This window comes from Salmo salar, chromosome ssa09 (genome assembly GCF_905237065.1).
Source record: "Salmo salar chromosome ssa09, Ssal_v3.1, whole genome shotgun sequence".
In the NCBI taxonomy this organism is placed as follows: Eukaryota; Metazoa; Chordata; class Actinopteri; order Salmoniformes; family Salmonidae; genus Salmo; species Salmo salar.
Genome location: NC_059450.1, coordinates 3035587 through 3061776, shown reverse-complemented (window position 1 = coordinate 3061776; position 26190 = coordinate 3035587). Strand labels below are relative to the sequence as shown.

At 41.3% G+C, this 26190-nt stretch overlaps 1 protein-coding gene across 1 annotated transcript in view; it reads left to right on the top strand.

The window, feature by feature from the left end:
• Positions 1 to 26190, top strand: part of babam2 (BRISC and BRCA1 A complex member 2) — a 219712-nt gene that overhangs the window by 32558 nt on the left and 160964 nt on the right. Inside the window, exon 4 of the mRNA XM_014210010.2 lies at positions 2845 to 2939. Within this exon, the coding sequence (XP_014065485.1) occupies positions 2845 to 2939 (95 nt within the window). The remainder of the gene's footprint in view (positions 1 to 2844; positions 2940 to 26190) is intronic.

The following is a 26190-nucleotide window of genomic DNA, read 5'->3' as shown; positions in this document are numbered from 1 at the left end:
CTTATCTCACATCATTTGCTCACATTGTATATAGTCTTATTTAAAAAAAAAAAAAATTCTACTGCATCATTGATTGTATGTTGTTTTACTCCATGTGTAACTCTGTGTTTTTGTATGTTGTCGAACTGCTTTGCTTTATCTTGGCCAGGTCGCAATTGTAAATGAGAACTTGTTCTCAACTTGCCTACCTGGTTAAATAAAGGTGAAATAAATAAAAAAATAAAAAATTGAAATCAGTTAGAATGTATGTGTTGACACCCTAGGACCACTCACTACTCATAAAGAAAATGTAGAACTTTTATTATAAAAAATAAATAAATACTGTGATATAATATAATATTTTGGCCGTATCGCCCAGCCCTAATCTAGCATGGGTAGGGTGGTCATCTAAATCAGGGTTAGTTTGGCAGCTGGGATGAAAGAGGAGCGATTACGATAGAGGAAACCAAGTCTAGATTTAACTTTAGCCCGCAGCTTTGATATGTGCTGAGAGAAGGACAGTGTACCGTCTAGCCATACTCCCAAGTACTTGTATAAGGTGACTACCTCAAGCTCTAAACCCTCAGAAGTGGTAAGCACACCTGTGGGGAGAGGGGCATTCTTCTTACCAAACCACATGACATATCCATTCAGACCCCTGCAATTTAGTTGGTACATCATCGAAATGTAAATTGAATTGAAATATTAATAGCCCTGTAACATCAAAGACCCACCATCATATTTTACAGTAGGTATGGGGTTATTTTCTGCTCATGCATTCTCATTTCTACTCCAAACCCACCACTGGTGTGCATGACCAAAGAGCTCTATTTTCACATCATCCAACAAATGTTAATGCCTGATGTTTGCTAAACAGCATTGGCACTTGGATTGGAACCGGTGCTTTGGTCAGAGGATATGGAAAATAAAGCTCTATGGTCTCGTACGCCATTGGTGGGTTTGGCGTCAAAATGAGAATGTATGAGCAGAAAAGAACCCCATACCTACTGTAAAATATGGTGGTGGATCTTTGATGTTATGGGGCTATTTGGCTTCCACTGGTCCTGGGACCCTTGTTAAGCTCAACGGAATCATGCGCTTTACCCTGTACCATGATATGTGAGCCAAAAACCTGGTTACCTTTGCCAGGAGCCGTAAACTTGGCCGCATGTAGATCTTCCAGAAAGACAATAACCCCAAGCACACATCAAAATCCACAAAGAAATTGTTAATTGGCAACATAACCAACATTTTACAATTGCCATCTCAGTCTCTGTACAAACCTGTGGTTTGAATTGAAGAGGATAGTCCATAAGCACAGATGAAGGATATCAAGGATCTGTCAGGATTCTGTATTGGGGAATCGTCTAAGATCCTTCCCAATGTTTTTTCCAGCAGGCTCAGTGCCGTTATCCTTGCAAGGTGAAGTATTGAAATGTATTGAAAACAGGGGTGTCTAGTTTTGCCCCCTACCTTTTTTGAGAAAAAAAATTATATATATAAACTTTCTCTGAGCAATTGTATTAGTTTAAAATAATATTTCCCCTTTTTTAAATTTTTTTTGCATACAATATAGCGCACTATTTGAATTGTTTTATACGGTAATTTTTGCTGATCTTTATCAAGGTTGTCAATAATGGAAGATTGACAATATCATTTTGACAGTATCATTTAAAACAATTGATATTCCTATTCAAGTCATCATTCTCTGATGTGTGGACTTCCAACCATCTTTGTGCTACCATTTTAAAGTTAAAGTAAAAAAAGATGTAATAAAATCAGCCAAAACATGACATCCACCCTGTATTCATGCTGTGGGCACAACACAAACACCTCAGATTATATAAAATAGGGTCTAAGCTGCAACATATGTGAAAATGAAAAAAATCTGAGTTTACACATTTTTAGATAATTGCTGTTAAAGGTAAAAAAAATAATAAAAAAAATAACATTTGTATTATACAAACATTTTACTTTGACAACCCCGTTAAGCTTTTCAATTATCAAACTCAACCATTTATCTTTTCCAGTGATGAAGACAAGGATGTCTCATGGTAGGGTGGGGTTTTCAAAATGGGTAAACTTTGAGCACACCTATCTCCTAAATGTTTTGGCATTCAGGTCCAAAAAGTTACTTTCTGACCACTTCTACCATTGGCAAATATGTATAGAAAGTTTCGTTCAAATCAAAAAGGGTGCAGTCAAAAAGCTATTGAAATCAAATGACCGAGTTCTAGAGTAGCCTATTCAATCCCCCTACTCGGTTAATTTCCGCATCACAATTGGTAGACTATTCTGTGAGGGCCTATGGCAAATAGTAACATTCCAAGCATTTAACCAGAACAACATGATTGTCTGGTTTTATTTTTCAGGCCTTGCAAATGTTTGAGTGTTACTGGAAATAGGAACTAGGCGGTTGGGCTGTCAGTGGTATGTGTTTTTCTTGTTCATGCACCATGTTTTTGGGAAAGTGTAGCCACCTGTATTCACCTGTTCTCATTATTTGATAACAGTGCATGTCCATTTCATCTCGAGTTACATTACAGAGTTGAGTGTAAAACAGCAGAGTGATTGGGCAAAACAGCTAAGAGCTCATGTTGATGCAAGTGGTCATCAATCTCTTCAGCTAGAATCAAAGTCATTTTGTTCACCTAAGGTCTTAATTCAGTTGAACCATTGTAGTAAACACATTCTCCCCATCTCTGTAGAATCTACCTATTTTCAGAATAAGATGTTTCTGTGCACTCGCTGCTTGAGTAGGTAAACATTGCTATGGTGGGCTGAATTTAATTCTAGAAATCTTTCTTTATGTGTTGTGTGAAAGGTGTGACAAAGCGGACTTGTGATCATTCTGTTCTTTCTCAGGGGATATCATCTTCAATGCACGGGATCCAGAATTACCTCCAGACTTCATATTTGGAGAGGACGCAGAATTCCTGCCAGAACCCTCAGAACTCCCAGTGAGTACAATTCCCCACCTCATTCATTTCCCACAATTCCCCACAGCTTAGCCAATTCATCACCCTGGCCTAATGTGAATGACTCGCCAAGTTGCTGCTCAGACAGGTTCAATGTGGTGAGCAGTAGAAGGCAGATGACTCTGCTGCTCTGGTTTATGGTCCAAATGTTTGGACCATTCTGTTGTTTTGACGCACTTTTATCTGGAACTCAAGTGCCGTTACTGATATGTGAGGATGAGTCAGCAGAAATATTGACCCCACGACCTCCAATGTTCTGTTGAAAAGGCGTTGGTGCGTTGCGTAATCACTTCTTCTGAATGTGTTGGCCTGCATGTCCTCCTCCCTTCTTTGGAAAACTGTCGATTGCGACAGGAGTGTGGTTCAGACTGCCTAAAAATAATTTCCTTATACATTAGCTAAATAATTAGCTTAGATTGCACACTAAGATATTTAGACACATACTTATTATAATACAGACATACACAAGACATACAGCAATCCAGTGTTTCTTGAAAAATGTGTAAGGGGGGAGGGGGCACCGTCTAAAATATAATTTTCACCTACAGAAATAAGCCCAGTAACATATTGTTAAAATTATTTTGTACATATTGGACCATGTACATTGCCTTCGGAAAGTATTCAGACCACATTGTGTTACGTTACAGCCTTATTCTAAAATTGATTACATCGTTTTCCCCCTCATCGGTCTACACAAAGTACCCCATGATGACAAAGCAAAAACTGAACAGTTTTTTTGTAATTTTCTGAAATATACATTAACATAAGTATTCATACCCTTTACTCAGTACTTTGTTGAAGCACCTTTACAGCATCGAGTCTTCTTGGGTATGACACTACAAGCTTGACACACTTGTATTTGGGGAGTTTCTCCCATTTTTCTCTGCAGATCCTCTCAAGCTCTGTCAGGTTGGATGGGGAGCGTTGCTGCACAGCTTTTTTCAGGTCTCTCCAGAGATGTTCGATCAAGTTCAAGTCCAGGCTCTGGCTGGGCCACTCAAGGACTTTCAGAGACTTATACCGAAGCCACTCCTCCGTGTGCTTAGGGTCATTGTCCTGTTAGAATGTGAACCTTCGCCCCAGTCTGAGGTCCTGAGCGCGCTCTGGAGCAGGTTTTCGTCAAGGATCTCTCTGTACTTTGCTCGATCCTGACTAGTCTGCTAGTCCCTGCCGCTGGAAAAACATCCTGATTGGTGGAGTGCTGCAGAGATGGTTGTCCTTCTGGAAGGTTCTCCCATCTCCACAGAGGGACTCTAGAGCTCTGTCAGAGTGATCATTGGGTTCTTGGTCAACTCCCTGACCAAGGCCCTTCTACCCCGATTGCTCAGTTTGGCTGGGCGGCCAGCTGTAGGAAGAGTCTTGGTGGTTCCAAACTTCTTCCATTTAAGAATGATGGAGGCCACTGTGTTCTTGGGGGATCTTCAATGCTCTGACGTGCATTGTCAACTGGGGGAGCTTATATAGACAGGTGCGTGCCTTTCCAAATCATGTCCGATCAATTGAATTTACCACAGTTGTAGAAACATCTGAAGGATAATCAATGGAAACAGGATGCACCTGAGCTCAATTTTGAGTCTCATAGAAAAGTATCTGAATACTTATGTAAATAAGGTATCTTTTTTTATTTTTATACATTTGCAAAATGTAATTTGTTTAACTAGTTAGCAATCTATTGATGAATTTTATGTCCCAAAAAGCGTAACTTGGGGTATACCACCACCTGGTGTGAAACACCCCTTGCCTGTAATTCTCACAGAAACCACTTCATGTCACAATGTTTCCCCAAACACTTTCCCTGGTTCCCACTACTCTTGCGCAACTAAAAATGTTATCTGTCTCATCACAATTTAAGTCACTCCCAAAAAAGGATTTTGAGGTAGGGTGATGTTTTTTCTCAAGTTAACCTACAATTGACATTTAGCCCCACTCTCCCTTATGCCCTCACTGCAAATTACAGAGCGGTAAGGTGCTTAACCATGCACTGCTAAAAACTCAGGGTTTTAAATGGTGCAGTTTGTGCATTTTTAGGAATTGAGAACTAAATAAAGTAGGAATGGAAAGCTGGGATCCCCTTTTTTTTTTAACAAAGACTATTCAAACTGCAGTTTTCCCCGCGATTGCAAAAATGTCATTTTTTTCCATGTTATATATTTTTGGGGCGTGGCAGCAATGATTTTTGCCGTGGCGCAGCGACCACTGCTAAATGACTGCAGCGGAAACACTGCAGCAATCTTTGGGAACTTTCTATTGCAGGTTGCTAGTCTGGTCCAGAAAAACTACTTAAAACAAACAAAACAACAGTGTCCAACATAGGGATGACCTCAGCAAACCAACCTGCCATTTGTTGCATATATTGTCTCCCCGACAGACTTAGCAGGTGTCTGTGAGTTAAGTTCAGGGCAGTTGGAAGACAGGGCATTTCACATGGGCGTCAACTCCCCAACACAGTCTAGGAACAAACGTATGACCTCGGAATCCACCAGCACACACACAACTGATTTATGGTAAAGTAATAAGATGATAGTAAAGGGAAGAGTTGAATGGCAACCAGGAATTAGACATAGGGTTCGGCGCTCACTTGTTAATAGGCCTAATATGTTGTCCCTGTGGAAAACTTCCTGCTGGAAACGGATGCCAGACGAGGCGCTGAGAGGCTTGGCAAGAGGCGGTTGTTGTTGTTGCTGTTACTACAGGGTCTTAAAGTTGTCCACAGGGCTATTTTTAAAGCCACCTAACAGGGAGAAGTTAAATTCCCCAGCCTGTCAGAGTCTGGGAGACAAGGGGGGAGGTATTGCTCACTGTCTCGTAAAACAGCTGCACACATAAGGGGAAGCACCTCCATCGCGCCAGTGTTTGGCAGCCCCTCTGTCTTTATTCTCGCTATCTTTCTTGCCATGTTTTCTAAATCCTTACTTTTTCTCTACCTGTGATGTTTTTTTCCCCCTCCTGCTTGCTCCCCCTCTTTCTCCATCTTTAGTAAGTCTCACCCTCCTGCTCTCTTACTCCATAAAACCCTGTTTTCTCAATGCTTCAGTTCATTTACCATTTCCCACCATTGACTAGTAAGCAGACCTCTTCGCCAGTAATCGTTATGAATCAGTTTGTGAACTGGAAACTTTAGAGTAGGAGCTTGGAAAGAGACAAATGTAAACCACTGAACCAGGTGACTGAGTAACTTATTTCCTCATAGGAAGAAGAACTTGCAGCAGCTGCTCAAACCACATTTTGACTAACCCTTGGAAAAAGGAGCTCATTTGCCATTTTGCACTATTCTATTTGTAGAGTGGAGGGAGGGAAGGAGGAGTATGTTGCAACATGGGTTTTCAGAGACTCATTTATACCTGATGGCTTCTAATCTGCTTCAAAGCTATAACATAGTTTGGTGATGATCCTAATGAGTTCAGGTGGTGCACACCTTTCACTTTACTTGAAAGAACATAGCCTCACAGTGGTGTGTGTTCACACACATAGTGTGGTTTGGCTCACTGTTCAAATGTTGCATTCATCTTTAGATCTGAGATGGAGATTTTGGACAAACAGGTTTCTTGGTGCATGCATTCAGGACAGGAAGCCAAGAGACACAAGAGTGCAGCAAGTGTAGGCTGCACAGTTAATCTAAGTACACACACCCAAACACTTGCTACTGAATTTAACCATTAATCACACCTCACTCTCTTGACCAAACAACCTATTTATGTAACAAACATGTCTACAACAGGACGTTGAGATTTTCCATTTAATCCACATCCCAACATGTAGCATACCTTTCGCCTGCAAACCGTCAATACAAAGATGTACTTAAAGTAGGGCTGGGAGATTATATCGAATTTATGTTTTAACTCAATGTTCCAAACGCCTGTATCGCAAGGTTCACATTTTTTTCTTGTTTTTATGAACGTTTGTCTCCTTTGCTCCTTCTGTGCTGTGTACACTGTGCACCTTCCCACTCGAACACAGACACCAAGACCCTGCCACTCACAAAATACACATGAAACTTAGTGGTCAAACACAGAAATGGTTCCAATGGTTTGTTCACCATTCATGTTTCCCATAGGGAAAATTACATTTCAAACAAGGTCTGTGTTTCATGTAGGCTTTCCCTGGCGTGACGTTTTGATAATCATCTCACGAACATGGGGACTTTTATCAATATATTCAGTTATATTTACTCTCAGATTCGAAAATACCAATTAGCATCGAAGTAGACATCATGCAAGACTACAAATGCATGCAAGCTACGGCATGTCATCTCTAGCTGACACCTTAAATTTACAAAATGAAAGATATGTTGAATATTTTCATTTATCTGTTCCATATTTTAACTGCTATTTGTTTGCTTATTTATGCATTTGGTGTCTACAGAATACTATCCTTGTAGCAGTCAGATATTCATAATATACCATGAATACTAGTAATTTTTGCAAAGACGCTAGCTAGCTACCTAGAGGATATTAGCAACATGCTGTTATTTTACCAGATCCTCTTCTCCTTCAGCTGGTGGAGGTCTATATTTAATTCCTTAAAATGTCTGCCAACTATATGAACGAGGTGAAATCCATTTCAATTCATTGTGTTAGAATGCACTGCTGTATTAAAGCAAATCAGAACTAACTTGTTGATGTGTTTTGATGCAGATTCAAAGCCAGATTAACTGGCTTTGATTGTGGGGGCTGTCTTGTTAGACTTCAGTGACGCTTTTGACATTATCGATCATAGTCTGCTGCTGGAAAAAACGTATGTGTTATGGCTTTATACCCCCTGCTATAATGTGGATAAAGAGTTACTTGTCTAACAGAACACAGAGGGGGTACTTTAATGGAAGGCTCTGAAATTCACTGCTCAAAAAAATAAAGGGAACACTAAAATAACACATCCTAGATCTGAATGAATGAAATAATCTTATTAAATACTTTTTTCTTTACATAGTTGAATGTGCTGACAACAAAATCACACAAAAATAATTAATGGAAATCCAATTTATCAACCCATGGAGGTCTGGATTTGGAGTCACACTCAAAATTAAAGTGGAAAACCACACTACAGGCTGATCCAACTTTGATGTAATGTCCTTAAAACAAGTCAAAATGAGGCTCAGTAGTGTGTGTGGCCTCCACGTGCCTGTATGACCTCCCTACAATGCCTGGGCATGCTCCTGATGAGGTGGCGGATGGTCTCCTGAGGGATCTCCTCCCAGACCTGGACTAAAGCATCCGCCAACTCCTGGACAGTCTGTGGTGGATGGAGCGAGACATGATGTCCCAGATGTGCTCAATTGGATTCAGGTCTGGGGAACGGGCGGGCCAGTCCATAACATCAATGCCTTCCTCTTGCAGGAACTGCTGACACACTCCAGCCACATGAGGTCTAGCATTGTCTTGCGTTAGGAGGAACCCAGGGCCAACCGCACCAGCATATGGTCTCACAAGGGGTCTGAGGATCTCATCTCGGTACCTAATGGCAGTCAGGCTACCTCTGGCGAGCACATGGAGGGCTGTGCAGCCCCCCAAAGAAATGCCACCCCACACCATGACTGACCCACCGCCAAACCGGTCATGCTGGAGGATGTTGCAGGCAGCAGAACGTTCTCCACGGCGTCTCCAGACTGTCACGTCTGTCACGTGCTCAGTGTGAACCTGCTTTCATCTGTGAAGAGCACAGGGCGCCAGTGGCGATTTTGCCAATCTTGGTGTTCTATGGCAAATGCCAAACGTCCTGCACGGTGTTGGGCTGTAAGCACAACCCCCACCTGTGGACGTCGGGCCCTCATACCACCCTCATGGAGTCTGTTTTTGACCGTTTGAGCAGACACATGCACATTTGTGGCCTGCTGGAGGTCATTTTGCAGGGCTCTGGCAGTGCTCCTCCTGCTCCTCCTTGCACAAAGGCAGAGGTAGCGGTCCTGCTGCTGGGTTGTTGCCCTCCTACGGCCTCCTCCACGTCTTCTGATGTACTGGCCTGTCTCCTGGTAGCGCCTCCATGCTCTGGACACTACGCTGACAAACACAGCAAACCTTCTTGCCACAGGTCACATTGATGTGCCATCCTGGATGATCTGCACTACCTGAGCCACTTGTGTGGGTTGTAGACTCCGTCTCATGCTACCACTAGAGTGAAAGCACCGCCAGCATTCAAAAGTGACCAAAACATCAGCCAGGAAGCATAGGAACTGAGAAGTGGTCTGTGGTCACCACCTGCAGAACCACTCCTTTATTGGGGGTGTCTTGCTAATTGCCTATAATTTCCACCTGTTGTCTATTCCATTTGCACAACAGCATGTGAAATTTATTGTCAATCAGTGTTGCTTCCTAAGTGGACAGTTTGATTTCACAGAAGTGTGATTGACTTGTAGTTACATTGTGTTGTTTAAGTGTTCCCTTTATTTTTTTTGAGCAGTATATAATCCAGTTAGAATCAGGAATTCCCTAGGGTAGCTGTTTAGGCCCCTTGCTTTTTTTCATTTTTACTAACGACATGCCACTGACTTTGAGTAAAGCCAGAGTGTCTATGTATTCGGATGACTCAACACTATACACGTCAGCTACTACAGCGACTGAAATGACTGCATCACTCAACAAAGAGCTGAGTGGGTGGCAAGAAATAAGTTAGCCCTAAATATTTCTAAAACTAAAAGCATTGTATTTGGAACAAAACACTCACTAAACCCTAAACCTTTGTTTAGGGTTTGTAAACTGTCATGGTCAAACATACTGATGCAGTAGTAGCTAAGATGGGGAGAAGTCTGTCTATTATAAAGCTATCAACAAGGCAGGTCCTACAGGCCCTAGTTTTGTCGCACCTTGACGACTGTTCAGTCATGTGGTCAGGTGCCACAAAAAAGGACTTAGGAAAATTGCAATTGGCTCAGACAGGGCAGCACGGCTGGCCCTTGGATGTACACAGAGAGCTAATATTAATAATATGCATGTCAATCTCTCCTGGCTGAAAGTGGAGGAGAGATTGACTTCATCACTACTTTTATTTATGAGAGGTATTGACAAGTTGAATGCACTGAGCTGTCTGTCTAAACTACTGGCACACAGCTCGGACACCCATGCATACCCCACAAGACATGCCACGAGGTCTCTTCACATTCCCCAAGTCCAGAACAGACTGTGGGAGGCACGCCAGTACTACATAGAACCATGACTACATGGAACTCTATTCCACATCAAGTAACTGACGTTTATTATGGGGATCCATAATAAATAGAAATACAAAAAACTAAATGCAGAATGTATCCATAATCATAAATGAACTCCAACAATTACATTGTTTTAAAGAAATCCAAATAATAAACAATGCATACATATGCCTTTTTATACATAACATATAAACATCTTACTTGAAGTAAAGATACAATTATTTATTCTTCAATGGCACAAACCTGGGACATCGTAGAGCACCATATGAACTATTATTACTAACCGAGAGCGCACAGATTCTTCTGCTTTTTCATTATAGGAATTAGACCAGCACAGATGACACAATGTAAACCGCATATTGTGATTTTTGGTGGGTGAGTTACAAATGGAAAAAATACTAGGTCAGCTCCAGCAGAATGAGTAACACACTTAAGACTCAAAACAAGGAAGCCATGCCTAAACGCAGCTATATCAATACCCTTCTTGTCAATTTAACAGGTCCGTGTTGCTGCTGTCAATTGTGAGCAGCACATTTACCACTGCGTTCAGTCAGAACCCCAGAATAAGCAGGAGGAAGACAACGTTGCACAGGTGAAAGAAGTGACGCAGCGGTCTAAGGCTCTGCGTCTCAGTGCTAAATGCGTCAATGCAGACTCTGGTTCGATCCCGGGCTGTATCACAACCGGCCGTGAACAAATGTATTTTTGTAAATTTAAGTTTACAATTTGACATTTCTAAAATAAAGACAAATAGCACCAACAAAATTATTGGCACCCTGGAGCTAATACTTATAACTGCAGACAAATGCTTCAATGTTTGAGGGGTGGTTTCCAACAACTTCTGCTTTCAGATCTCGCCATAAGTTTTGGATGTGGTTCACATCTGGACTCTTCGCTGGCTACTCCAGAACAGCCAAGCATTTATTTTTAAACCATTCTTGGGTGCTTTTTAATGTGTGATTAGGGTCGTCTTGCTCGAAGACCTACAACCTTCAATGGAGACCCAGTTTTTGTACACCGGGTTGAACATTGGACTACAAAACACCTTTATATTCTGTTGATTTCATGATGCCTTACACACGTTCAAGGCCCCCAGTGCCAGAGGCAGCAAAAAAAACCACAGCATTATCAAACCTCCCCATGTTTTCTTGTAGGCAGGGTGTTCTTTTCATTGAATGCTTCATTTGGTCATCTTAACCCCACAGCATTATCTCTCTGAAGTGATGCTGTGACATAGTTTCGCCAAAGAAAGGTATCCCTCTCCATGTAAACACTCTTTCCATCGAATGCTCCGCAGACGTACAGGATTGAAATGAACGCTTCCAGCTCATCAACAGACCGATCCCAGGCAGTGTCTACTTGCTCACTGTGCACCTCAGCCACAGTACAGTCCCTGATTTTCTATAGCATGTCCATGTCACATAAACAATGAAAGCTGGTGGAGTCCGTTGCTGATGTTTTTTGCATGAGAGGGCCTTCTCTCTTAGTGATGAGATTTTGTGCTGATAATCGTCCAGTAGCATTGTCACCAGCTTGTTCTATCCAAATGGTGCCATCCCTTCCTCTCTCCTGTCTCACCATTTCATTTGGTGGTGGTGCGGGCAGCTGCTCAGTACGCACCGTTCTGGCTTTTTTGCATTTAGGCCTCGGAGGTATAGGTTCAGGCTGAGGCACAGAATCAGCAGAATAATCATCAGAGATGTCATGATTATTTTCTTCCCCGCCATCTGAGTTGTTTTTGTATCTTGTAGCAGCGCTAACGCAGCATGTGCATCCATTCGTCTTGGTCTTCTTGCCGTTTTGTAAATTATGCATGCTCTCACTGTGTACAAGTAGGCCAGAGTATATTGATAAGACTGCTTGGATTTGGTGGACTGATATATGGCAAATGCCATTTTGAGTTTATAGTTAGAATATACCAATACAATAGAATGGCCCACACTGTTCTTCATTCACAATTGGTGATTACATGATTATGCATCGTTTGCTTCCCCTCGCTCATCAACTCACCCATTCTCCCCATCATACTTTACTTCATTTATATTAGTTTAGGTTCTGTTTCAGGGCAATTGTCGGGGTGATTATCAACTGGGCACAGCACCATGGTGGTTCCAAACTAATTTCATTTAAGAATGATGGAGGCCACTGTTCTTGGGGACCTTCAATGCTGCAGAAATGTTTTGGTACCTTTCCTCAGATCTGTGCCTCGACACAATCCTGTCTCGGAGCTCTACGGACAGTTCCTTCAACCTCATGGCTTGGTTTTTGCTTTGACATTCACTGTCAACTGTGAGACTTTATATAGACAGGTGTGTGCCTTTCCAAATCATGTCAAGTTGTAGAAAAATCTCAAGGATGAGCAATGGAAGCAGGATGCATCTGAGCTCAATTTCGAGTCTCATAGCAAAGGGTCTGAATACTTTTTTTCTGAAAACTTGTTTTCGCTTTGTCATTGTGGGGTATTGTGTGTAGATTGAGGAGTTTTTTTATTTATTTAATCCATTTTAGAATAATGCTGTAACGTAACAAAAGGTGGAAAAAGTCGAGGGGTCTGAATACTTTCCGAATACACTATACCACATGAAGGAAAGACTAATGGGTTTATTGAAGGAAAGAGAGAGTCACTGTTTCATCCCTTTACTAGACTGACACATTTGTTTCGGCATAACCTAACGACTCAATCTTTGTTTTTAATTGGTGGTTCTGTGCCTGCTGAACAAAGAGCGGTTATTTGCGGTGAGGAGCGTGCTGAGATAGTGGTTGGAATAGGCTGGAATACGTGATGTAATTACGAACCTGGGAAACACTCAGAGACGGATAAAGCAATGAGGCAAATGTGATCGATGAGTTGGCCCTAAATGGAGCTGTGCTGGTCTAGAGTCTAGACCCATGGGTCTTTCCTTTGTGGGTGGGTGGATTGAGACTAGAGTCTTGACACCTTGCTGCCTTTATTTTATTGAGTGGGTAGGCTTGATTTTTTTTTTTACGTAGTGATTTTGGAAGACTTCAGACCAAATGTGATTCGCTCAGGTTGCATTGAAAGTAGAAATGCTGAATAGTGTTAACAGCACTTCAGTTTCAATGTTTCCATCCAGTCTACATAGCTCAACAGTATTATAAACAGCCCAAATGGATGCCTTGTGGCCCAACTTGGATTCCTAATTGAGGTTAGTAGCTCACTACTACCCTTTCAAAATACCATAATTAGCCCCCATCCAAGTCTATAAAGTTCCCTCGTCGAACTTGGCAGCCCCCCTGTTCTCATTGTTTCCCCTTCATTTCCCACCAGTCCACTGTGGGTCTACTCATCCAATAGAAGAGGTCTATGGGCCACACTCCTGCTAGCCGGTCCCAAGCCTCTTAATTGTTGTAGAGGGGCTTCGCTTGAGAGGGGAGGGACTGACGTACTACAATGGAGAGTGGTGTGGCCTTATGCACACACCCAAGCCCGATGACAGGAATAATTTGCGGAATGACCGCTAGGGAGCTGCTGGGAAGACGGAAGGAAGCGAGGAAACTGAATGGAAGGGAGAGGAATCGAGGGAGATGACTCATTTGGTCACGTGGCAGACTATGTAGTAGTGTACTAGACTGCATGCTGGTTCAAATTTAGAGAACTATTTTTTTGTCTGTGATTTGTAGGTTCAGAAGAGATTTTAATTTGAAATGATAGCCAGCATTGTTTTATCAAAGTTTAAATGGTAACCCACATTTAAACTTTACTGAAACAAACAATATTTTGTGGCATATGTTTGTAAGTACTATGTTCTTGTCATCTTTCTGTAAAATGAGCGACTTGGAACGAGTCGTGGCAGGCATGCTTAAGGATTTTTTTACTGCTTGGTGTCAGTAGACATTACATTTGGTTAAGTGGATTACAAAAATGTACTTGTGCCACGGCTACACTTATCCATACTCCCTAATCTTCCTCTTTGCCTTCTACCTCCACTCGTATGCCCCTCTGTCCCTCTTTGTGTCTGTAATTAGTCATTAGTCAGGTTGAGACCTGCCGAGACATTTACTAAAACAACCCCTTGGGACGGGAGTTCCCCAGTGCTTTTCGACCACTGCGTGCGTGCGTGTTTGTGTGTGCACAGGATTTATTCTGGATCAAAAAGGGCCTTAGGTGGTAGGCGTGGTAATGGGGGCGGTCGGCACGGCTGCATTTACATTTTTTGGGGGGAGGCTCCCATCTTGGCGATGTAGACATTTGAGCATATATTTTTTTTGCCAATTTCCTGCAATTCTACAAATTTCTCCATATAGCTGAAAAACATTTTTGCAGTTTTAATGCAGATTTCCTGCAATTCTACGCTTTGCCATGGAGCTGAGATACTATTTGCTTTGCAGTTTTAAATCTAATTTCCTGCAATTTGATGCATTTTGCCATGGCTAATGCTGTGTTATTTTGCTCAAACATAATAACAAAATCATTACTGCTAATTGCATTGTTTTTGGAGTTTTAAATTCTCCCTGACTGTCTAGCTTTTATTTTGGTGATTTGTTAATTCTCAAAGATTATATTATTATATTATAATATTGTTTCTAGATACGCTATATATACAAAAGTATGTGGACACACCTTCAAATTACTGGATTTGGCTGTTTCAGCCATACCCGTTGCTGACAGGTGTGTAAAATTGAGCACACAGCCATGAAATCTCCATAGATAAACATTGGCAGTAGAATAGCCTTACTGAAGAGTACAGTGACTTTCAACATGGCACTGTCATTTGATGGCACTTTTCCAACAAGTCAGTTCGTCAAATATCTGTCCTGCTAGAGCTGCCCTGGTCAACTGTAAGTGCTGTTATTGTGATGTGGAAACGTCTAGGAGCAACACCGGCTCAGCCATGAAGTGGTGGGCCACACAAGCTCACAGAACGGGACCGCTGAGTGCTGAAGCGCGTAGCGTTCTAAAAATCTTCTGTCCTCGGTTGCAACACTCACTACCGAGTTCCAAACTGCCTCTGGAAGCAACGTCAGCACAAGAACTGTTCGTTTGGGAGCTTTATGGTTTCCATGGCCGAGCAGCCGCACACAAGCACACAAGCCTAAGATCACCATGCGCAATGCCAAGCGTCGACTGGAGTGGTGTGAAGCTTGCCGCCATTGGACTCTGGAGCAGTGGAAATGCGCTCTCTGGAGTGTTGAATCACGCTTCACCATCTGGCAGTCTGACAAACGAATTTGGGTTTGGCTGAAGCCAGGGGAATGCTACCTGCCCGAATGCATAGTGCCAACTATAAAGTTTGGTGTAGGAGGAATAATGGTCTGGGGCTGTTTTTCATGGATCAGGCCCCTTAGTTCCATTGAAGGGTAATCTTAATGCTACAGCATCCAATGACATTCTAGGCAATTCTGTGCTTCCGACTTTGTGGCAACAGGTTGGGGAAGGCCCTTTCCTGTTTCAGCATGACAATGCCCCCATGCACAAAGCGAGGTCCATACAGAAATGGTTTGTCGAGATCTGTGTGGAAGAACTTCACTGGCCTGCACGGAGCCCTGACCTCAATCCCATCGAACACCTTTGGGATGAATTGGAACGCCGACTGCGAGCCAGGCCTAATTGTCCAACATCTGTGCTCGACCTCACTAGTGCTCTTGTGGCTGAATGGAAGCAAGTCCCTGCAGCAATGTTCCAACATCTAGTGTGGAAAGCCTTCCCAGAAGAGTGGAGGCTGTTATAGCAGAAAAGAGGGGAACAACTCTTCAGGTGTTCAGGTGTCCACATACTTTTGGTCATGTAGTGTACTTTATATCTGGCTTTAGTTGTTTTAAGTTTACACTGAAAGTGTTTTTCCATCCCAAAAATGTATTGAATTTATTGTACATTTTTGTTTTTATTTATGTTTTTACACTGTTTGGACTTAGGTGGCCTGAAAAAAAAAACGCTTTGGTGGCCTGCCCAAATATTTTAATGGCAAAATCCCTGGTCCATGCTTTTGTGCGCGCATGTGTGAGGGCAGCAGTGAAAGTTTGTGGGCAGCAGTGTGTGTGTCTGCGACTGAGTGTCCTCTCTCTCTTGCCAGCATGTCCCTGTCTGTCCTTTCCGACACCATAGCTGATTGGTACAGAAACAGCAGGCTTCTCTTAGCCTAGCTCGAATCACAGGCCCCGAAGCCTGCAGAGAAAAATGACAGCATAAGTCATTTGAGCCAGTCATGATATGAGAAAAGCTGATAGCGGAGCTAGCAATAGCCCACTCAATCCACCCTGACTGACTCTGCATTGAGAATTACCCACATACAACTTGCTAGGGATGTGTATCCTGTATGTGGGACTTTTCTTTTTGGTAAACCCCACAATTTGTCGAAGGACAAATCCATGGCTTTCCAGCATCGTTAGAGACGTAAAATCTGTCAGAGGTAGACATGTAATAACCCCCCCCCCCCAAAAAAAAACCCGTTGAAACTGGAGTTTTTCTTCTATAAGGCTGGTATAAACACTAGTTGTTTTGTCAGCTGAGGAAACGTTGGTGGCCTTTGCGGTCACTGTCATTGACAACAACCGTATGTCTTTTTAGTTTAGGGAGAGATAGCAGAGTGCCTGCTACTCTTCTTTCTGAGTGCTTGCTTGTTTGCATTACCACTTGCAAACCGCTAAGGACTGACAAGTTCAAGTTTTACTTTAAAAACGGTACTGGAATTTTGAATGACATGTTCCTGTTATTTGTAACAAATACCATTTTAATGACAGCTCGACACATCTTATGAGACCTTGCTATGGGTTTGAAGGTTACCTACTGTATGCCGACTAAACAAGTGAAAAGCAACTAGGAATCTAGCTTCTATTACACACACTTGTGAGCATTGTGTGTGTGCATGCGTGCAGTTCCGTATATACATTCACCCCGATCATTCTTCCTTTTTAATTGTATGTTGGGATGATTCGATAAATCTCAGCTGTTACGTGCCTTAATTTGCTGTCTCACAAGGGCATGATTTCTTATAGCTGTTAAGGTAGACCTTCATTGGCATTACTAAATGTTTTGGTTAACCGAAGTTAAGTTAGGATTACGTTAGTTAGGATTAATACTCCTCTGAGATGTTTGGTCTTGTACAATGTCATTGTTCTTAATTTGGCTGAATCCCACTGAGAAAATGCAGAGTAGAACCAATCTAAACATTCACATTGTTGTGACATTGCTTCAAACTCCCAACAGTCTTGAATGCTAGGCAAAAGGTGCTCTTCCCTCAGTAGTCTAGCTAGGTCCATCTCGTTCCCAGTAAACTTGGTAACAATGGTCCCCAGATGGCCCATAAAAAGAGTCGCAGTGACCGTGGCATAGTGTACCAACCGTTGTTCCCTTCCTTCCTGCTTTGCGGAATAACGAGTCCCAGGCATTTATTGGAGAGTTTATTATTGGCTCACTGACAAAAGTTTATAGAAAAGGTTTCATCACGGCCTGCTATTGTTGCGAGCAGGGACGGTTGATGGGAAGGAGTTTTGGCTATTGTTTAACACCCGCTGATGAATAAGAGGAAGCTGGAGTTCAAAGCATGGAGACTGAGTGAGGACAGGATACCCATGTTGGTCCAGGAGGTGGTATCCGGCTGTATTAGCTAGCCAGCTAACAAGTGATTAGTATTAGCTCCTAACACAATTTATTGTAGCCACAACTTGCTAAGAAAAGTCAAACTAGCTGTTTGCAGCCAGTAAGATACACAGTCTAATAGTGTTATTATAGAACGCTTTTTTATTTATATTTAGAAGCAAAGTGGAAAGCAGCATCATTTTCATCAACATATTGTTTTATCTGCTGCGTTTACCACGCAAGACTGAAGAGTGTACAGTCAAATCAAATGTTATTTGTCACATGGTTCGTAAACAACAGGTGTAGACTAACAATGAAATGCTTACTTACGGGTCCTTCCCAACACTGCAGAGAGAAAAATATATAAAAAATAATAACACAAGGAATAAATTAGAGATCCGCTACTCGAACCGAGCCCGACGGACCCCGACATTATACATAGGGTTATGGCCAAGTAGGGCCTGTTTTTTTCATCAATAACTAGGGTACGGGCAGGGCTCTGGTATCACAAAATTGAGCACTAACATTATGAAGCTGCGCCATTTTCTCGTGCTCTGCTGCGCAGTACAGTCATATCTAAGATCATAACATGGTATTAGAAGTGCTTCAACCTTGTCAAATATAAGACAGGAGAGATTATTTAACTGAAAATAATCATTTTCCTTGAGTTTTGTCATGTGTCTTCATTGAGCAGAGCAGCCCAAGCGGAGCCGTTGCTATAGATACTCAATGACTCAGAGCCAATGTGAGCTGAGCACATGCAGAGCGAGCTGCGCGCCGGGATTGAGTGACAGACAGAGCAGAACAGCTAATGGATTTACTAATGGAGAAAGTTATTTACGGTTTCGGCCCGGCCAGCCGGCCTTACATTTGGCAGAAGCAAATGGGCCTGGATAGGGTAGGCCCTGAATATAGCGGGCATGTGTAGGGCTCGGGTTTAAAATGCATGCCCTTGCGGGGCATTAAAATAAATACACAATGAGTAAAGATAACTTTGCTATATACACGGGATACTAGTAATGAGTGGATGTGCAGGGGTACGAGGTAATTGAGGTAGATACTGTATGTACATAAAGGTCAGGGTAAAGTGACTAGGCAACAGGATAGATAATAAACAGCAGCAGTGTATGTGATGTGTCAAAAGAGTTAGTGCAAAGATGATAAATGCAGATAGTCCGGGAAGCTATTTGGTTAAATATTTAGTTAATCCTGAATGAGTCGTGAATAATGATGAGCGAGACCGTTACAGAGGCATACATATCATACCCCGCCAAAAATGCTAACCTCCCCTGTTATTGGAATGGTGAGAGGTTAGCATGTTTTAGTGGTATGATATTTTTCAGTTTGTAACTTTCTCACTCTTCATTCAGGATTATCCGTGATCATGGTAGCATTCACATGAATGTAGAAGTGTTTAGAAACATATTACATTCTTATTTGCAATCAAAGTGACTTCAATATGACATTACATTATTTACCATTAATTTCTATTGGGCACAAAATAATCTGAAACACAACCAAAACAAACAGCAAATGCATCCAACAAATGTATATAGTCACAAGCTTGATGTAGTCATTGGAATATGTGACCAAATACTTCACATTTTGCTACTTTAATACACACTCAAGTGGATTTGTCCCAATACTTTTGGTCCTCTAAAATACTAGGACTAGGTACAAAAAGTGCTGTAATTTCTAAATGGTTTATATGATTTGGATGAAAATACCCTCAAATTAAAGCTGAAAGTATGCACCTTAACTTCATAGTCATTGTATCATTTCAAATCTAAAGTGCTGGAGTACAGAGCCAAAACAACAAAAATTGTCGTTGTCCCAATACTTTTGGAGCACAATGTATAGTAAAATACGATATACTGCCCAACCCTACAGTATGCTGATCTAGGATCATTTTAGCCTTTTAGATCATAATGGATCAGATTACTATGGACAGGGAAGACCTGATCCAAGATCAGCACTCTTACTCTGAGAGGTTCTGCCCCTGAACAAGGCAGTTAACCTGTTCCTAGGCCGTCATTGAAAATAAGATTTTTTTTCTTAACTGACCTGCCTAGTTAAATAAAGGTAAAATTAAAAACATATTATAATAAAAGGTGCAATTTGCATGCCCTGGGGCTCTCTCTTTTTCAGCCATCTATTTCTTGTGTTTGAGGGGTGCAAAATCCATTTGGCACTTAAATCTCGCTGGATTGATGGCTTTCATTGGACTCCTGCGACTCTTTCATACTCTTGCTTGTGTTTGTTGTTTGTTCCTGTTAATGTTACGACCACGGAAATGTTCATAATGACCTGTCAAACACACTCCAGTAATGGCTGAAATGGGCTCAATGGAATACATTGTCTTTCCGTTGCATCTATAAGAACGCTAAAGCTTTGTCAGGGATTTAACGCATCATCTCGACATTTACATCACAAAAAAGGGAAGAAAGATAACTTTATTTTGTTGGGTGTACATTTCTTGCGGAATAGAAAAAAGTAATAATTTAATTACAGTTGAAATGTTTATAAATTAGATGCACTGAAATGAAAGCAACTTCATAAAATGAACACTCAGATTATAGTGATATTATGTCTGATCTCGCAAACTATGTATAGATAGGTGTTATCTAGAGCCAAGTGTGTTGAATTTTAATCTGAAGGTATCCTGCTATTGACACACTTCTTCAATTATGCAACAGAACGTTACAACAACAGTATTTAATGAGGCAGTCTAGACAGCGCAGGTTAATGCAGGTAGGCCTAATATATTCATAGGGTGCCTTCGGAAAGTATTCAGACCCCTTGACTTTTTCCACATTTTGTTACGTTACAGCCTTATTCTAAAATTGATTAAAATGTTTTTTTTTCCCCCTCATCAATCTACACACAATACCCCATAATGTCAAAGCAAAAACAGTTTTTTTAGACATTTTTGCTAATTTATTAAAAACCAAAAATACATAAGGATTCAGACCCTTTACTCCATACTTTCTTGAAGCAACTTTGGCAGCGATTACACCATCAAATCTTCTTGGGTATGACAAGCTTGGCACAGCTTTATTTTGGAAGTTTCTCACCTTCTCTGCGGATCCTCTCAAGCTCTGTCAGGTTGGATGGGGAGCATTACTGCACAGCTATTTTCAGGTCTCTCCAGAGATGTTCGATAGGTTCAAGTCCGGGCTCTGGCTGGGCCACTCAAGGACATTCATAGACTTGTCCCGAAGCCAATCCTGCATTGTCTTGGCTGTGTGCTTAGGGTTGTTGTCCTGTTGGAAGGTGAACTTTCGCCCTAGTCTGAGGTCCTGAGAGCTCTGGAACAGGTTTTCATCAAGGATCTCTCTCTAATTTGCTCCGTTCATCTTTGCCTCGATCCTGACTAGTCTCCCAGTCCCTGCCGCTGAAAAATGTCCCCACAGCATGATGCTGCCACCACCATGCTTCACCGTAGGGATGGTGACAGGTTTCCTCCAGACTTGATACTTGGAATTCAGACCAGTGTTCAATCTTTTATTTTTATTTATTTAACCTTTATTTAACTAGTCAAGTCAGTTAAGAACAAGTTCTTATTTACAATGACGGCCTACCAAAATGCAAAAGGCCTCCTGCGGGGGCAGGGGCTGGGATTAAAAAATTAATTAAATAAAAATATAGGACTAAACACACATCACGAGAAGAGAGACAACACTGCATAAAGAGAGACCTAAGACAACATAGCATGGCAGCAACACATGACAACACAGCATGGTAGCAACACAGCATGGTAGCAACACAACATGACAACAACATGGTAACAACACGACATGGCAGCAGCACAACATGGTAACAGAATAAACAGGGTACAAAAATTATTGGGCGCAGACAACAGCACAAAGGGCAAGAATCTTTGTTTCATCAGACCAGAGAATCGTGTTTCTCATGGTCTGAGAGTCTTTCGGTGGCTTTTGGCAAACTCCAAGCGGGCTGTCATTTGCCTTTTACTGAGGAGTGGCATCCGTCTGGCCACTCTACCATAAAGGCCTGATTGGTGGAGTGCTGCAGAGATGGTTGTCCTTCTGGAAGGTTCTCCCATCTCCACAGAGGAACTCTGGAGCTCTGTCAGAGTGAAAGTTTAGCCGGGCGGCCAGCTCTAGGAAGAATCGTGGTTGTTCCAAACTTCTTCCATTGAATAATGATGGAGTCCACTGTGTTCTTAGAGACCTTCAATGCTGCAGAAATTGTTTTGGTACCCTTCCCCAGATCTTTACCTTGACACAATCCTGTCTCGGAGCTCTGCGGACAATTCTTTCGACCTCATGGTTTGGTTTTTGCTCTGACATGCACTGTCAACTGTGGGCCCTTATATAGACAGGTGTGTGCCTTTCCAAATCATGTCCAATCAATTGAATTTCCAACAGGTGGACTCTGATCAAGTTGTAGAACCATTGGAAACAGAATGCATCTGAGCTTAATTTCGAGTCTCATAGCGAAGGGTCTGAATGCTTATGTAAATAAGGTATTTCTGTTTTCTAATTTTAATAAATTAGCAAAAAGGTAAAAAAACAGTTTTTCCTTTGTCATTATGGGGTATTGTGTATAGATTGATGAGGATTTTTATTTATTTTATCCATTTTAAAAATTTCATCCAGTTACCAAATTTTGAAAAAGTCAAGGGGTCTCAATACTTTCCTAAGGCATTGTATATGCAAATACACCTGGTGTATTATCCAAATGAGTCACATATAATATTATTTATTTTAACACAAAATATAAAAATACCACCTGATACCATTACAAAATGTATAAACAAGTGCATTCTATGAAATGAAAAGTGGAATTTCACTAATTGAATACCTATATTCTGAATTCCATTCATTATTTGTCCGTGCCAGTAAATGTTTTATGTCCTTTTAATTCAGTCAATACCTGATGGATTAAAAACATTCTAAAAGTTTGGAGTGTTTTCATCCATTGTCTAACTGTCCAACTGTTTCCCCTCAATGAGGACAGTGGTTCATCCTTTAAAAGTTGCAGCGTACTGCAGCACAGCTTGCATGGTTTGGGCGGCAGGTAGCCTAGTGGTTAGAGCGTTGGACTAGTAACCAAAAGGTTGCAAATGTTGGTAAATGGTGCCACAGAATTCTATGGCATATTATTTGTCAGCCATTACAGGTAGTTAGTGCTACTTTGACCACCAGAGGGCATCTTTGAGAAGCATTTGATATCCTTCAATAGTGGCTATACTAGAGAATTTAAAACCTTTTTTTGTAAGAACATAGTATATGGGACTGATTTTAACCTCTCTGGGCTAGGCGGGACGAATTCGTCCCACCTACGCAACAGCCAGTTGAATCCCGTGGCGCGATTTTCAAAAACCTTAGAAATGCTATTACTTCAATTTCTCAAACATATGACTATTTTACAGCATTTTAAAGACAAGACTCGTTAATCTAACCACACTGTCCGATTTCAAAAAGGCTTTACAACGAAAGCAAAACATTAGATTATGTCAGCAGAGTACCCAGCCAGAAATAATCAGACACCCATTTTTCAAGCTAGCATATAATGTCACAAAAACCCAGAAGACAGCTAAATGCAGCACTAACCTTTGATGATCTTCATCAGATGACACACCTAGGACATTATGTTATACAATACATGCATGTTTTGTTCAATCAAGTTCATATTTATATCAAAAAACAGCTTTTTACATTAGCATGTGACGTTCAGAACTAGCATACCCCCCGCAAACTTCCGGGGAATTTACTAACAATTTACTAAATTACTCACGATAAACGTTCACAAAAAACAGAACAATTATTTTAAGAATTATAGATACAGAACTCCTTTGTGCAATCGAGGTGTCCGATTTTAAAATAGCTTTTCGGTGAAAGCACATTTTGCAATATTCTCAGTAGATAGCCCGGCATCACAGGGCTAGCTATTTAGACACCCAGCAAATGTAGCACTCACCAAAGTCAGATTTACTATTACAAAAGTTTGATTACCTTTGTTGTCTTCGTCAGAATGCACTCCCAGGACTTCTACTTCAATAACAAATGTTGGTTTGGTCCAAAATAATCCATCGTTATATCCAAATAGCGGCGTTTTGTTCGTGCGTTCCAGACACTATCCGAAATGGTAAATCAGGGTTACGAGCATGGCGCAATTCGTGACAAAAAAATTCTAAATATTCCATTACCCTACTTCGAAGCATGTCAACCGCTGTTTAAAATCAATTTTTATGCCATTTTTCTCGTAAAAAAGCGATAATATTCCGACCGGGAATCTCCGTTTAGGTAAACAGACAAAGGAAAAGAAAGCTTTCGGTCGACGCGGGCACGAGCCTGAGTCTCACAGTACTGTAACCAGCCACTACCCAAACGCGCTACTTTTTTTCAGCTAGAGCCTGCAAAGCCACGATTCAGCATTTTGCCGCCTTCTGAGAGCCCATGTGAGCCGTAGGAAGTGTCACGTAACAGCAGAGATCCTTTGTAATGGATAGAGATGGCAAAGAAGGCCAAGAAATGGTCAGACAGGGTACTTCCTGTACAGAATCTTCTCAGGTTTTGACCTGCCATTTGAGTTCTGTTATACTCACAGACACCATTCAAACAGTTTTAGAAACTTTGGAGTGTTTTCTATCCAAAGCCAATAATTATATGCATATTCTAGTTACTGGGCAGGAGTAGTAACCAGATTAAATCGGGTACGTTTTTTATCCAGCCGTGTCAATACTGCCCCCTAACCCTAACAGGTTAAGAAATGTTGCTTAATTAATTTGATTAATATTATGGTGTTTCTATTCCAAAAAAAAAAAAACCTCTAGGTTTCCGTTAGGATGGAACGGAAAATATGGCGCTGTACAACGTGACGACCGGGTGTAGGCTACAGTACTAAGAGAATAACATTTCCACACCCTAATTGTATAGTTGTAGTCTAACCAATGCCCAAATGGAGATTCAGTGAAAATAAATACAAATCTTACTGATTTATCAAGACCATCTTATTGATATTTATCTTATTGATTTATCAAGACCACTATTTTAGCATTGTTTCGCACTGCTATAAGAAAAACTTGTCTCATCGCAGTGCGAAACGGTGCTAAAATAGTTGACCACAGTGGGTAGGCTATTTCTTCAAATCCTATTGCTGCTAACTTCAATATGCTCTTTAAATAAATAAGACCTACACCACTTTTAACTGCACATTTCTCAACACTAGTGAGACTCATGTCACAGTATATCGATTGGCGTGACCGTCAATAATTACATATGGGTCTCCCGGTGGAGGCCGGCACGGGTATCGAACCTGCATCTGTAGCAATGCATTTGCGCTGCGATGCAGTGTCTTAGACCGCTGCGCCAGTCAGGAGGCCTATTATAATACTGTAAATGGTGTCCAGGTCAGGATAACAAAAACATTTCTTTATTAAAGACTATCAGAAAGAAGCCATGAATGAGTGAGTCATATGTAGGTGCCGGGCTATATGACTGTGCCATCTACTTGATAATATATAACAATATTTTGGAGGTTATTTAGTTAAAAAAAAAAATGAAAGTGAGCGATTGTAATCTGAATAAAAGCCCAAAATAATATTTGTTTTTAGAGGGAGAGAAACGCTGGGTCAATTGTGCGCCGCCCTATGGGACTCAAAATCACGGTCGGATGTGATACATAATAATAATAATAATTTTTCTTGTATTATTTGTTTTGTCTCTTCTAGTGGATTAAACTGAAATTGCAACCAATCACGGCCGGTTGTGATACAGCCAACCTAACTAAGAAATACATTTGACGATAGAATTCTCCCCCCACTCTCCTTCTAGGCAAGTCTATTGTCCAACTACCTGCTAATAGCCATAATGGCGCTGTACAACGTGACCGTGTGTGTTTGAAATAGTATTTTCCAGTAAGCAACAATTTGTTTACCTTCATTAGACAACTTTGTTCCAATATTTCTGTAATTCAGTGATATTTATTCCCATAGTAATTCGTTATGGATCCATAACTAAATAAACATCTGCATTTTGAAAGAGTATTTTTATAATTATTTTATTAAAGAAAGCCTAAGGATGCTGATTAAGAAATACAGTACTGTAGAGTATATGCTTTTACATTTGGATAATAAAGCATTTAAAGCATTTTGAATATATAAGCCACCTGCATTTGTTTATTAGGCTACTGTGCAGTTTGACAAGTAAACAGCCTACAGTACATACTTTAGTAAACATGGGAAAGTGCCTAATTCCTTACATAAGGGAGAGCAGGCCATGTCCAGATATTCTCTGTGACCTAAAGTACTCATTAACTCTGTCTTTAATGCTTTTTCAGGTTGCATCAGTCATGGACAGAAACTTCTGAGACACAGTATTAATGATGAACTCCCGGAGGTTCATTGGTAAGCCACATTTGCCTCGGGATCCATCCCAGTTGGTATTCTGTGTCCACTCGTGGTATCTCTCTTCGGTTACACATCCTTGGAATAGCAGAACAGCATAACGATCCAGGCGGCCCTTGCTGTACCTGGTGAGCAGTTGGTCAAGTTCTGTTGTCAGAAGAGGAATGGAAATGTCAGGGTG